Genomic DNA, 12,012 nt, shown 5'->3' with positions numbered 1-12,012 from the left:
GAACTAGGCTCCCTCTTACTTGCTATTGGAGATTTGTCCATGAATTTACAGTGGGATTTGCAACATGATGCATGCCACAAGCACCTCTCTCTCTTAGATTTAGGTGACTGCAAACTTCCCTTCATTTCTCTTGTTGCAGAGCATGTAACACTCCCTCTAGAGACTAAATGAAGAGGACTTTATATATGATTAAAGCAAGGTGAAACATTAAGGATATGTTCTCTTTCACRTTTCCATTTCCTTCTCCACTGAAGTTGGAGGGAGGGAGAGAGGTATCTGAGAGAGATTCCCCTCCCATCAACGTGYGGAGTGTCATCACATTTTTGGCTGCACGTGCTGGGTGTGAGGGGTAATTAACTCCTCCGCTACCCTTCTGTCCCTTAGCTGATCCTCACCAGATAGCAAATAGAATTGAATTCTTTCCTTCTCATCACTCATTTGATCAAAACAGAGGGTCAGCTATGACACAGCTATGCTKCTCAGGCCAGCCTTACCTTTGTACTCCCTAAGTACAGGCTTTCTCCAAGCCATAAATCACAGCTACTTTAAATTGTAGAGGCTGCCAACACATCAGAGGGCTGGAGCAGGAGCTCCTTGTGATCACAGCAGGGAGATGAGGATAAGAAAGCCCCTGACCAAGCTGTCTTTTCTATAGTCAGAGCTTTATTCAGACAGCAAGGAATAGAGTGGACTTAGGAGCCTCTGGGCTCCTCTCACACCCACAAACCAGCTGCAGTGGCTTAACAGAGTTCTGGTGTTACCAACTATCCTGAGGAAAAGCTGAAATCCTCTTCTTTCTTCAGGCCGTAAAGCAGTCGCTGAGATTAGGGGGAAAATTCCCTTGGTGAGGTATTACTGCAGACTTTATACTTCCCTACAAATACCCCTTCCTGACGTAGCTGGGGGGAGAAAGGGCTAATTGATTTGTATCTCCCCCTTATCATCAGCCAGCACTGGGTGTGCTCTGTCCTCTGTAAGGAGGAGCAGCTGCATTGCTGCGCTGCCCCCAACCCCTGCCACACAGCAACGACCAACCCCGTGCTATAGCACAGCCTGTTCGTGCAAATACCATGGTGCTTCCTTCTTTCCTATGTGGAAATTTGCCTGTTATTTTTCTGCCTGATATTCCTACATWTCTCCAGGTCTCCAAATCCTTAGCCTGTCTGTAATGGGCATAAGGTATCTACCGGTTTGCAGTGAAAAAGCAGACAATCCATCCCTTCAATCTCTTGCTTTTATCCTAAGCTGCAAAGGGAGGCCCTCCTGTGCTTGTCGGCTTTGCATTCTTGGTGTGTGCAGCATAGCTGGGTATTGTAGATTAAAAGTGAAGAGTTGAGCAGGGAAAAAAAGCAGGAGCGAAGCAGCTGTTTAATGAGATAGAGCGGCTTTCCTCTTGAAAACTGCTTATCCATATCCTCTCTGTTGGTAATTGCACAGAGTATTTTCTTTATGGAGCATATAAGCACTGTTTTCCCAGTTTAATATATTTTACCCTTTTGCAGGATCATCTTTTCGCCTTGGTAGCATTAAATCATTCTTGATTGTAAGCAACCCACACATACTTTTTCAAGCTGCTTAGTTCTGSCCTGTGCATCTTTTGCCATATAGTTATGACAAAGTTCAAGTGTGCTGAAGGGTCAAAGCTTAGATGGTATCAGGCTGTCACTAAGTTTGGRCCCATGCAGTCCCAGATTTCAGTGATATTTGGAAACTCCTTTCCACCCAAAATTGTCTCAGGCTATAACAGAACCTATAAAGTTTCAAATCCAAATATTGTAGAAATTACTTACGGTGCTAGGATGTGTTATGCTGACAGTCGGGGCAAACCTTGGAAAGATTAGCTTCTTGGATGCTGTTTTAGCTTTGGCATTTCACTGCCTGTCTTTTTTTTTCTGCTGGAGTTATTTTCATTTTTGCTGACTCCTCCCTATGCCTTGCTCTGTTTTTCATGTATCTCCATTGCCTCTAGGTGCCCCTAAGAACCTCATGCGAGATACCTACACTGCTGCATCTCATGGCTCCATCAGTGTTGTCATTTGCTGAGATTCATCTCTGGAAAGAGACCTAGGAATCCATCATTACAAAATCTGCCTCAGCCTGTGGGAACAAGAGGAGCCCATCATGGCAGCTAAGAAAGATCATTGGAAAATGGGTAGCGTATGTATGCTGCCACTGCAGCATACACTCTCTCTGTTGATCCCTGGAGGGGCCCTGGGAGTGTACAACAGTTGCTGATGGAGAAAAGCGAGAAAAGAGAAAGGATGCCTCTGTTAGGAAGATCATGATGATACCTGCTTAGTGTGATAAAAAGCATGTGCTGCTCAGAGGTATGGTCATGGACTGGTCAAATTCCACTGATGGCTCCCCAGCTAGCTCCTGGAGGTCCTCCCACTATGACTAATGTGAACAAACCTGATTCTTTATGTCACCTTCCAGCAGATGGGATCTACTGGATTGCAAATTAGAGATGGGAGCAGGGACATTTCAGGGTGGGGAAAAGACTAGTCTGAGAATTTCCTGATGCCAAAAGGTTTCTGATGTGACTTGTATATTTAACGTCACCAGGTATAAATGATACAGAGGGTTGGTGAAATGAGAGGACCCTGGGCTGGGATTAAGAGTGGTTTGCTCTGGGGTGAGGACTTGTAAAATGGGAGAGGCTTTGAGACTGTGGAGAAGATGGAAACCCTGGCTTGAAGAGCTTTGTGAGAGTCTATAATAGGAAGGGTTAGTGGGATTGAGCCTTGGGGCAGAAGAGAGAATCCACCTCACAAAGGATTGAAGGAGCTTATTTTGGGGATATTCACATGACTACCCATCCTCCATCCTGTGCACATGACTGCATGTGACAGTCATTTTTGCTGATGGAAATATAGTAGCCCTATTTTCTGCCCCACCTTCATCCTTCTGTCTTTTACTTGTCCATACAGTATCAAATACCCTATGGCATCATATAATTAAAATAGATGATTATGCAGATGTAARTGGATCCCTAAGGAAGCCTAGTACATGGACATAACACCAGGGGCAAGTTCTAACTGATTATGCAGCTATAAAAAAAGTTTCTTCTTTTTAAAATTAAAAATACTTTTACATTTTTTTCCTTCTTTTTAAATGCTAGCTCCTTAACATTTTCCTCTCCAGGTAAATTGTGAAATAGAGAGGGAGCTCAAGCCTAACAAAGAGTGTCTTGTGAAAGGGCTGTAGCTTTCTGGGCTTAGAAACCTCTGAAGACCACAGAATCTTTCCTCTGGTTTGCAACACCCTTCCCCCTTCCATGCAGAGTGCAAACACTTTGTGTATTTATTTTCCAGAGCTGCAACTTCCACTCTCATTTTTACTAGCTGTGAATTTTCTCCATTTCAAAGCAGAGATTCCTCCTTTGGGAAAGTTTTGGCACTGCAAGTGCCCTGGGTTTAAATAGGGTGGAAACTCCTTGTTTTATTCTGTTTCTCCACTGCTACCTCCAGTTCATGATTTCTGCTCCTCTGCGGCCTCTGCTAATATGCAGCATGGCATGAATATGGTGGTTTTCTCCCCAGTTCTAATGAAATGTTGCTGTGTTACAGGCACAGATAAGGATGTTGGAGGGACTGTAGGCCTCTCACTAGCACCATTTATTGTTATGTAGTGGAGAACTTTCCCTTTCTCCTTCATCAGCCTAATTTTATTCAGYCTTTTCAATTACCAGCAAGTGATGGCATCACTACCCATGTTTCCTTGTCGCAAGGTTGAAAAGATATGTTCAATGCCCATGTTAAGCCTTCTCCATCCTCAGTAGCACTTTTATGATGGTATTACCTTYCTAAGCCACAGCGATCTTGCAAGCCTTCACACCAGGTAATCCAGTCTCTCTGGCTTCATTCCCAGAGGCATGGCATTCTAAGGGGAAAGCTCAGTGAGGATATTTTCCCCTGATAYTGGTGGATCCACGTCTCTAGGGCTGCCCAGCCCTTTCCCATTGCTCTTAGCCAAATTCTAGTTACAGAGTACAATCCTTTTTTTAAAGAGCAATAAGAAAGAAGAGTCTAAACCAAAGTTACYTACATTTTCTGTCACAAGGTACAAACAAGGTGGAGCTGCCCTGGCACTCATACTACTGATTAAAGGATAATAGGTTATGTAAAGAGAAATGCAGTCTTCTCTAAAAGTGAATCTGCAGCGGAGAAGGAGATGCCRTGTGTGTGGAGGGACCAAGGGGTAGTTGGTGCCTGATGCAGAGACTGCACCTCGGAGAGCAGTCCTCAGAACAGCATCAGGAACTCTGGCAGACCATAGCAGAACTTTTCTACCTCATTATGTGCTGAAAAGCAACTGGTTTCTACTCATTAGACTCTAATCAAGGTCACCTCATTGTTACTGAATGCTGTGCATTCACTGCACTCTTGGCAGGAGGGCTTGCTCTGCTCCTGTGTGTTCAACAGAATAAATAAATAAATAAATAAAAGAAGTCCTTTGGCCAACCATCTGTTGGAGCATGGGCCGCAGACACAGTGTGGGTGCAAACGCSTGAATGCTTTTTGGAGGTGTGCCCTGTGACCCATCTTTCCGTGGAGGAATTCACTGAGAAAATAGATTGCACTAGACTGCTCCTGGAACTGCAGTTAATCATGCCTCTTCTGTATTACTGCTACAGGATTAACACAAACATTGCTCCTGTTTTCAAGCTTATCAAAGGCAGCAGCACATCTCTCTAATCTCCCATTTCCCTGCTCTCTTTAAAGTGTTTAAATGAATGGAGAGCTGATGAGCAAGGATGTGGTGCCAGCAGGGATGGTGTCATTTAATGTCTCGTTATTTGTGCTATTTAATGCCTGTGTGGCTTTATGTGTCCTTGGTGGCTTGCTAACCATCTGGCATCTTCCACCCTTTCATAGGACAGACGGAGGTGTAGACAGCATCTTCATTTCTCTTACTGGAGGATGAAGCTTGCAGGCCATGGTTTGGTGACCCTTGAGACCAGGCAGCTTAGATGTGAATGAGCTATGGGCACATAATTGTATCGCTGTTGAATTAGCTGGCATACACAACCTGGATTTTTCTTCCAGCTGTGAAAGGAGGAACATATCTGATCTGCCTTAGCACCTGTTTGTACACAGTTAACTCGTCAAAGGATTTCAGACAAGCTAAAATCAGCAGAATGGTGCATATTGCATTGGCTCCTTGTTCTAAGAGCCCTACATCTGGATTTWCTGTATCATTGAATCATTGCCTGAATTTTCAGCTTTATTACTTTCACTAATCACAAATAGTTGGGTTGTGTCCTCCAGTCTGCTAGGAAGTAGGCTGAGATCCATCCTGCTGCTTTCACACCGCTGTCAGCTGACATTAACTTTCAGTCATCTTCTCCTTTGAGGCCAAATTGAAGTTGGTGACCTAGAAATAAAATACTCTATATTGTGTTAGCAGGTGATTCCTTGATTTTTTCAGTCTAATTTGGGATGTTTTCTCAGCTAGGTCTCATGTATATACGTGTGGCCTTTGTACTGTAACTATCAACAGTTCTCTGGTARCAGGTTTATTAATTGCTTTCTACTTTCTCCTATGTGTAGCTGCTCAGATCACAACTAAATGAGGGCTTTCTTTAGTCTGTGGAGTGGTCATGATATCTACTATAAAACATCCATTTTCAACAATGACATTCTCAGGCATTAAATTACAGATTCACTGGTACTTCTGAAARGACAAACTGGAGTCTGTGTTACTCTACTGGCTGTTAATGATACAGATGTGGGATCAGACCCTGCAAATGCTCAAGCCTGTGGGAGTATTTGCAGKAAGGAATAAGGATTAGTCATGTATATAAGCATTTTCACCATCAGCCTGTATGTTGTAGGGTCAATTCTGGACAGAGTTGATTGTCTACTGGGAGGTGTTGGCTACCCTTTTTAGTGATGTTGCTGAGAGTTCATTTTATTCAGTATTTTATGGAGGTGCCCAGCTCATGTTTTAACCTTAATGTGGACTGTTAATATGAGTAAGTTATATATATATATATATATATTTTTTTTTGCATTCAGATTTAAGGTCAGATCCAGTTGGCCAATTTGTGGAGGTATCTAATGAATTGCCAACATTCCATAAAGTATACAATTTGAGATTAGAAGCAGCATTGCCTTATTACCATGATAGTCAATTSCAAGAGGAAATGCAGTGGAAAAAAGGGCAAAGTAATGTAACATGGGTGGAATAGCACTCAATCCACACATTCTGAAATTGTCATTCTGTACCACTGTTCAACATAAATGGACTAATCTTCGATTTGAAAATGAGGAGARCTTGACTGTTAAAGAATAGGTCATTTGGCTTCTGACAGCAGGAGAAGACGCTATAATATTAACTATAAGAACTTGTGCATTTTTGGTAAAGGAGATAAAAATGATTGAATTGTACTACTTGCTTCTCTGTCTTCTGAAGTAATTCATATTTGGACCTGGATTCATCTAAGTATTTGCATAATTCCTGAGGCTATTCTTRTTCAGCCATGCATTTCAGCTTGTGCTTAAACTTAAGCAAGTGCTGAAGTTGTATTCAGTTCCTGGGGCTTAAGATGTGCTGGACAAAGTCTTAGTTATTACTTTAAAATGTTTCAGTAGCTTCTGAGAAGTCTATGCTGTAGCAAATGGAATTTTGCTGTATTTGTTGTATTATGGGCTGAATATTCTTTAATGACTCAGTAAGGTTAAGGGCAAACCTCTTGGGACCCTGGAGAGAATCAAGAATCATTTTCTATTGGGTATGCAAGAGCCAGAGAACTAGAGTGATGCCTCCTAAGAGTTTTATGGACTCTGCAAAACTGGCAGTCAAACTGGTAGCCTTTTTTCTGTTGGATTTTCTTCAAAGGGGATGAGTAGCACTAAGAAAATGTTTTGGGGGGGCTTCTTGGACATGGAATTCTTGAGACCAAATTCTGCTCTTAATTACACTTCATTAATCCAGAATCCAGAATCTGTCTTTGGTAGGGCTATGCCASATAGTAGCCATTGCCGATGTGAATTGTAGTACAGTTAAAGTATCTTTAAGAAATTCCAGTATTGCAGAATATATTTCTGTCCAAACCTGGGGCAGCTTGTGGGGAGAATTAATGTATCATGGAAGAAGCAGTGAGAGAACTCATGGGCCTTAGAGGAAGGCCTACAGTTTTCTGGTGGATTAAAAGAGCAGTGGTGGCTAAGAAGTAAAGACTGACACTAATTCTGCTGTCTCTGTGATGGATACAGGAACTTTCTGCAATGGGTGGAAGACATTGCTGCAGTAATATCTTAAATCCTCCTCTGGTTGCTCTCTAGAACTTGCGAGTCAGGTTAGGARACAAATAGTTTTGAATTTGGGTTGAACCCAATCTAAAATTAAATATTTGGTTACAGTTTATTGAAATAAAATACAATTAAGGTTTTCTTTTTCCTTTGGAAAAAAAAAAAAACATTGTCAAAGTTTTTGATAGAAAATCCATTATAGATTTATGACCTGAAGTCTTGTTCACAGTGAAACTTGTAGGAATTTTGCTGTTAACTTCCATGTAGCCAAAATTTCACTGGGGTTTCCTTTGCAGCAGGCAGGATTGTGTGGCCCTTTATCTAGAGGCATTAATGTTGCTTCAAAGCTTCTTGGCCCACTTAAATAAAAAGTGTTCTTACATACCTCATTGATTTACCAGAGAACTTGTTCCAGTGAAGGTAACATGATTTTAGTTTCTATCCCAGAGACTCACAAGGATCTTAATACATATTTGTTAAAAAGGAAACTATTAACATGTRCTTCTAACATGCCAGTGGCAGAAGATAGGGCAAATGTTCAGGTTAGTGCTGTTCTTTGCTGGGCTGTGTTCAGAACATTACTGCAAAATATTTGTTCTGTGAAGGGGAATCACTGCAGGTACCAGATGTAGGTGTTTACAGTGGGATCATATTTCTGTTTTAATGTAGTGCTGTATATCACACTGTCTCTGTTTGCATGGTCCCAGTGCATACAATGATTCATCTACTGCAAAATTTTCCTGTCTGTACAACAGATTTTATTAACCCCTAGAGATGTCTATTTGGAAGCTGATTTTCCATCCTAGATTGAGGTCCCACTATTAAGAGTCTTTCATGAGCAAGGAGCAGTACATTCCATTACTGGGTGACTGGACCCTTCCGTTACCTCTTCTTAACCTGAGGCAAGGTGTCACCAACAGTGAGAGAGSAAAGAGAAAGGAGCAGAAAAATCAAAGGGAATTGGGGAGGAAAAAAAAACATTTCTAAATTAAAAGGGATATTCAGTGAACTATTTTCATAAGATACATATATTTGGAAATTTGCTAAAACCTGTTTGGAATATTTTTGATAACATTAAATGAAAGYACAGCTAGTTCTGGACTTAGTTTATTGATTCTTCCTTGGACTTAGGGCAAACTCAGAACAATTTGCTAATTTTGCACTTTTAGCCCATATCTACGTGCTTTACTGGCATGCTTCACTGTACCGAGGACAGCTCTGATAGACACATAAAGAATAAGCTCCTCCATGGAAGAAATGGTCCCTAGAAGGGCCCTCAGAGTAGAATTTCAAAAGCACCATGTTCCCAAAGGAGGGCCAACTTTTTCAGAAGAGCTTAGCAACGAGCACTCCTGCTGTGACAGATGGCTCAGTATTTCAAAAGATCTTGGCATTAAAGCTGGCTGGAAGTTGTCTATTCTCTTGTTTTTGTCAGGAAGTTGGGTTTTCTATTAAAAATAGTAAGTGTGGAACAGGCAGATTTCCTTTCAGCATTCTATTTTTTAATGTGGGAGTTTCATCTGTTTTGGTCAGAGGAATTCTTACTCCAGTAATACATTCATGTACAACTCACTGTGCTTGGAGAGCTATGTGATAGATGATCCTGAAAATCTGATCACTTGTTCTGATACCTCAGTTGCTTTTCTGAAGATCTATCCCAACACAAAGCATCCAGTGAGTGATACAGTGGAGAGAGCACTCAAATGTGCTACTTGCCATTCAGGTTTTCCTAGGTAAGTTCCCATTCAGTTTTTCTAGAGTGAGATAAGTTTTGAGAGATCTGATTTGGGATCCTGAGCCCAAGATAGTGGGTTGAATGCCTTCACTTCTTGATTGTTCACAATCAGGATTGGAAGTACTCAGCCCTCTGGAAGTCAAACTGTGTTTGTGTGTAGCTGGGCACTCAGCAAGTGTTACCAAGAAACAAATAGAGGTTGTTTTTTGAAATGTGTTCTTTAAAATTTCTGTGGTTTAACTTTCCTATCCATAAACTGGAGGTCATTCTTCATTCTCAGTAAAGAGGTTTGAAAGTTCAGTGTTCATGCATGCAACTTGGAAGAAACAGAAACACACACACAATAAAATCCTTCATTTCCATCTGAATGTCTCAGAGCTCTTTTAAACTATTAAATAATTGAGCAATCATAATGATGCTTCTGTGGGGATTAAGGGGGAGGAATAATTTACAGGTGGGAGAAATGAGGCATGAATGACTTCCTAGCCTTACCTGTGCCATGCTGTTAGTCTTTGACATATTCAGACAGATACCTTCTGTCCTGTCTCCTTTTGCATCTGTGATGGATATCTGGGAACATCAGCTTCCTCCCCCTTTCCTCCTCCTTGTCTGTAGAGGATCCATTTCCTCATCACTGGGCTGCTGCTTGTTTGCAAGTACAAGGAGCCTATGCAGCCCATCTCTGGGAAATTTGTTTTGACTCACAAATGCCACCTGCTGAATGAGACATGGCCAAAGAGTCTCCACCGCACAGCAGAAAAAGAGTCAGGAAATTAAACCTTTGGGTGCTCTTAGCACAACTGTACATCCTGCCCTGCCTCCCTCCTCCTGGGATTCATCCATGGCTGGATTATAGTGTATTGTCTTCTGTGCATTTCCTGTCACGCAGGCAAGACATGCCTGGGTTTGCAAGACATACCTGGGGTTCCTTCCATACATTTTTCTCTGCARCCCCTGCAGAGAAACTATGAAAACTATGCTCCAAGCTCTGGCAGCTTCACCAAGCACTTCAGATTATCTCTCTGCTGTGCTGAGCCAAGTGGCTGAAGGGTATCTGCCCTGGCTCTGAAATACCAGCTCACATCTGAAGGGCAATGTGACCACTCTGTGTCACCTTCTCTTTCCTGTCTGTACAAGGAACTTCAGGTCAGTAGGCTCCTGCACAAAAACAGTGTGAGTACTCCAAGTATGTGTAGAATAAATGAGCACAGAGTTAGTCCATATTGTTTAGAACTTGYGGGCTAGGCAGGATAAAATACTGCTTTGGAAAAGGCTCCAAGACACAATTTCATTTACAGTTTGGCTGGGAATCCTATTTAAATTTAATTCTTAAACACACAGCTGTGAACCTCATGAAGATGTCACATTGGCTGCTTACCCAGCAACCTTTATTGCCTCCTGAGAAAATAATAAAAACAGCAACAGTGAGCAGTAATTCTAACAGGCTGCTTTGCCACATTCTTCTGCATGGTACTGACTGCTACCTGTTGTGGTCCTGCGATTCCAGGCATAAAGTTTTTCTTTTTGATAGTTTTCTTCCAGTGAACCTTGTTGCAGACTAYATCTCCCTATCAATTATTCATATATAGAGAGGAAAAAAGTACTGGTATAATTTGCTGGTCCCTGGAATGCTAAGCTTTTGATTTAGCTCATAGTGCTTTTAGTTACCTTTAGCCATAGCTTTTTAAATAGCTTTTAGCTGGTAACAATAAACTCTATAGGAAAGAGCAGTGGTAAATGGTTGCTTATGATATATATTTTGTACTCCTGTCTGTGGTAGTATATGGTATTTTTTTTCAATTTATGTACTTTGTAAAATGTTTCTGGTAAAGCTGTTGCCCCCTGTGAGGTGAATTTAAGCCGACTGACTTCTGGCTTTCCTAATTGCATTTTACAAACCCTCTCCTGCATCTGGGACCAGAGCTTAGAGAGCCTTTTTTAATGAAAAAATTTGTCTTGTGTAGGTCATTGACACCCTATATTCTTCCTTRCCTAAATTAGGTGGTCTCCAGTATTCTCTGATCTTATCTCTAAAGTAAAGATGGTGTGTTATGTGCAGATATAATGCTTTCATATAAATTTCCTACTGAATAGTTATTAAAAAAGGAGACGAGAGCAGGTAGAGCTTGACCTCACAGCTGAGCGCGCATGCTGTCAGGGACGCACTGCCTGTGAACAGCTGGCTTTTCTGCACCACGGCAGGTGATGCAGTTCCCACTAGTTCAGGAGCCCACTGCCAATGGTTATCACATGCTGTTGTGAGAAATCTCATCAGTCAAGTATCTCATAAATAATGTAGAGGAAAGCAATTAGCACACACAGCTGTAGCTGTTTGCAAAGTCACAGTCATACCTGTCATGGCAATATGGAAATGGCAATTTCAAAACCAATTTTTAACTGCCCAGGCTGGTCTAGCTAGGTGCTGGGGCTGGTGAGTAAGAAATAATTGCATTTTCATGTCTTTTTATAGAGATATAATGCATGAAGATTAAAAATCCATGAGAGAGAATTTTAGGAGTCTTTCTAGATTGGGAAAGGGATAAAAGAGATGCACATGGTTTGAAAAATCCCAGCAATCAAGGCCTTATCCTTCCAGAGGTTTGCAGCTCACTCAGCTTCAAAGTGGAGGGGACAAGTTTTGTGAGAGCCTTAGACATGGATTTTGAAGGCATCAGTTAGTTATAGTTTACCTATATCAACAGACTGTCCAGGAAGTATAGGCAGAAGGAAAAGGAAGAAGATATTGCTCGAAATATCTCATCTGAGTACATTTGCCATGACAGATTGATGGGAGGTAAATTGTCTGAGACCTTCTGAGTAATGATAGAAGGGAGATGAACGTATTCTTTAAGAGTCTCAAACAACTAAAGGGAAGGTGTGATGAGAGAGTATTTTTTATTATTTAGGTGAGCACTGGGAAAAGGATTTCCTTAATGAGGATAGGCTTAGAATTCAAAATCATCATGATATGGTGATTCAAGGAAGGCTAATTGGAGCCCAGATGAAAGCAATAAGAGGGAG

General features: G+C 41.5%; 1 protein-coding gene across 1 annotated transcript in view; it reads left to right on the top strand.

Annotated features, from left to right (window-relative positions):
* LOC146594657 (uncharacterized) overlaps positions 1–2,181 on the top strand; it is a 125,586-nt gene extending 123,405 nt beyond the window's left edge. The window contains exon 4 of the mRNA XM_085307122.1: positions 1,970–2,181. Within this exon, the coding sequence (XP_085163248.1) occupies positions 1,970–2,068 (99 nt within the window). The 3' untranslated portion in view covers positions 2,069–2,181. The remainder of the gene's footprint in view (positions 1–1,969) is intronic.
* The last annotated feature ends 9,831 nt before the right edge of the window (positions 2,182–12,012 follow it).

The sequence above is a fragment of the Rhea americana genome, unplaced genomic scaffold (assembly GCF_003343005.1).
Source record: "Rhea americana isolate MKP2758 unplaced genomic scaffold, rheAme1 scaffold_253, whole genome shotgun sequence".
NCBI classification, from domain to species: domain Eukaryota; kingdom Metazoa; phylum Chordata; class Aves; order Rheiformes; family Rheidae; genus Rhea; species Rhea americana.
The sequence above is the reverse complement of the archived record's forward strand: the minus strand, read 5'-3'. Positions and strand labels throughout refer to the sequence as shown.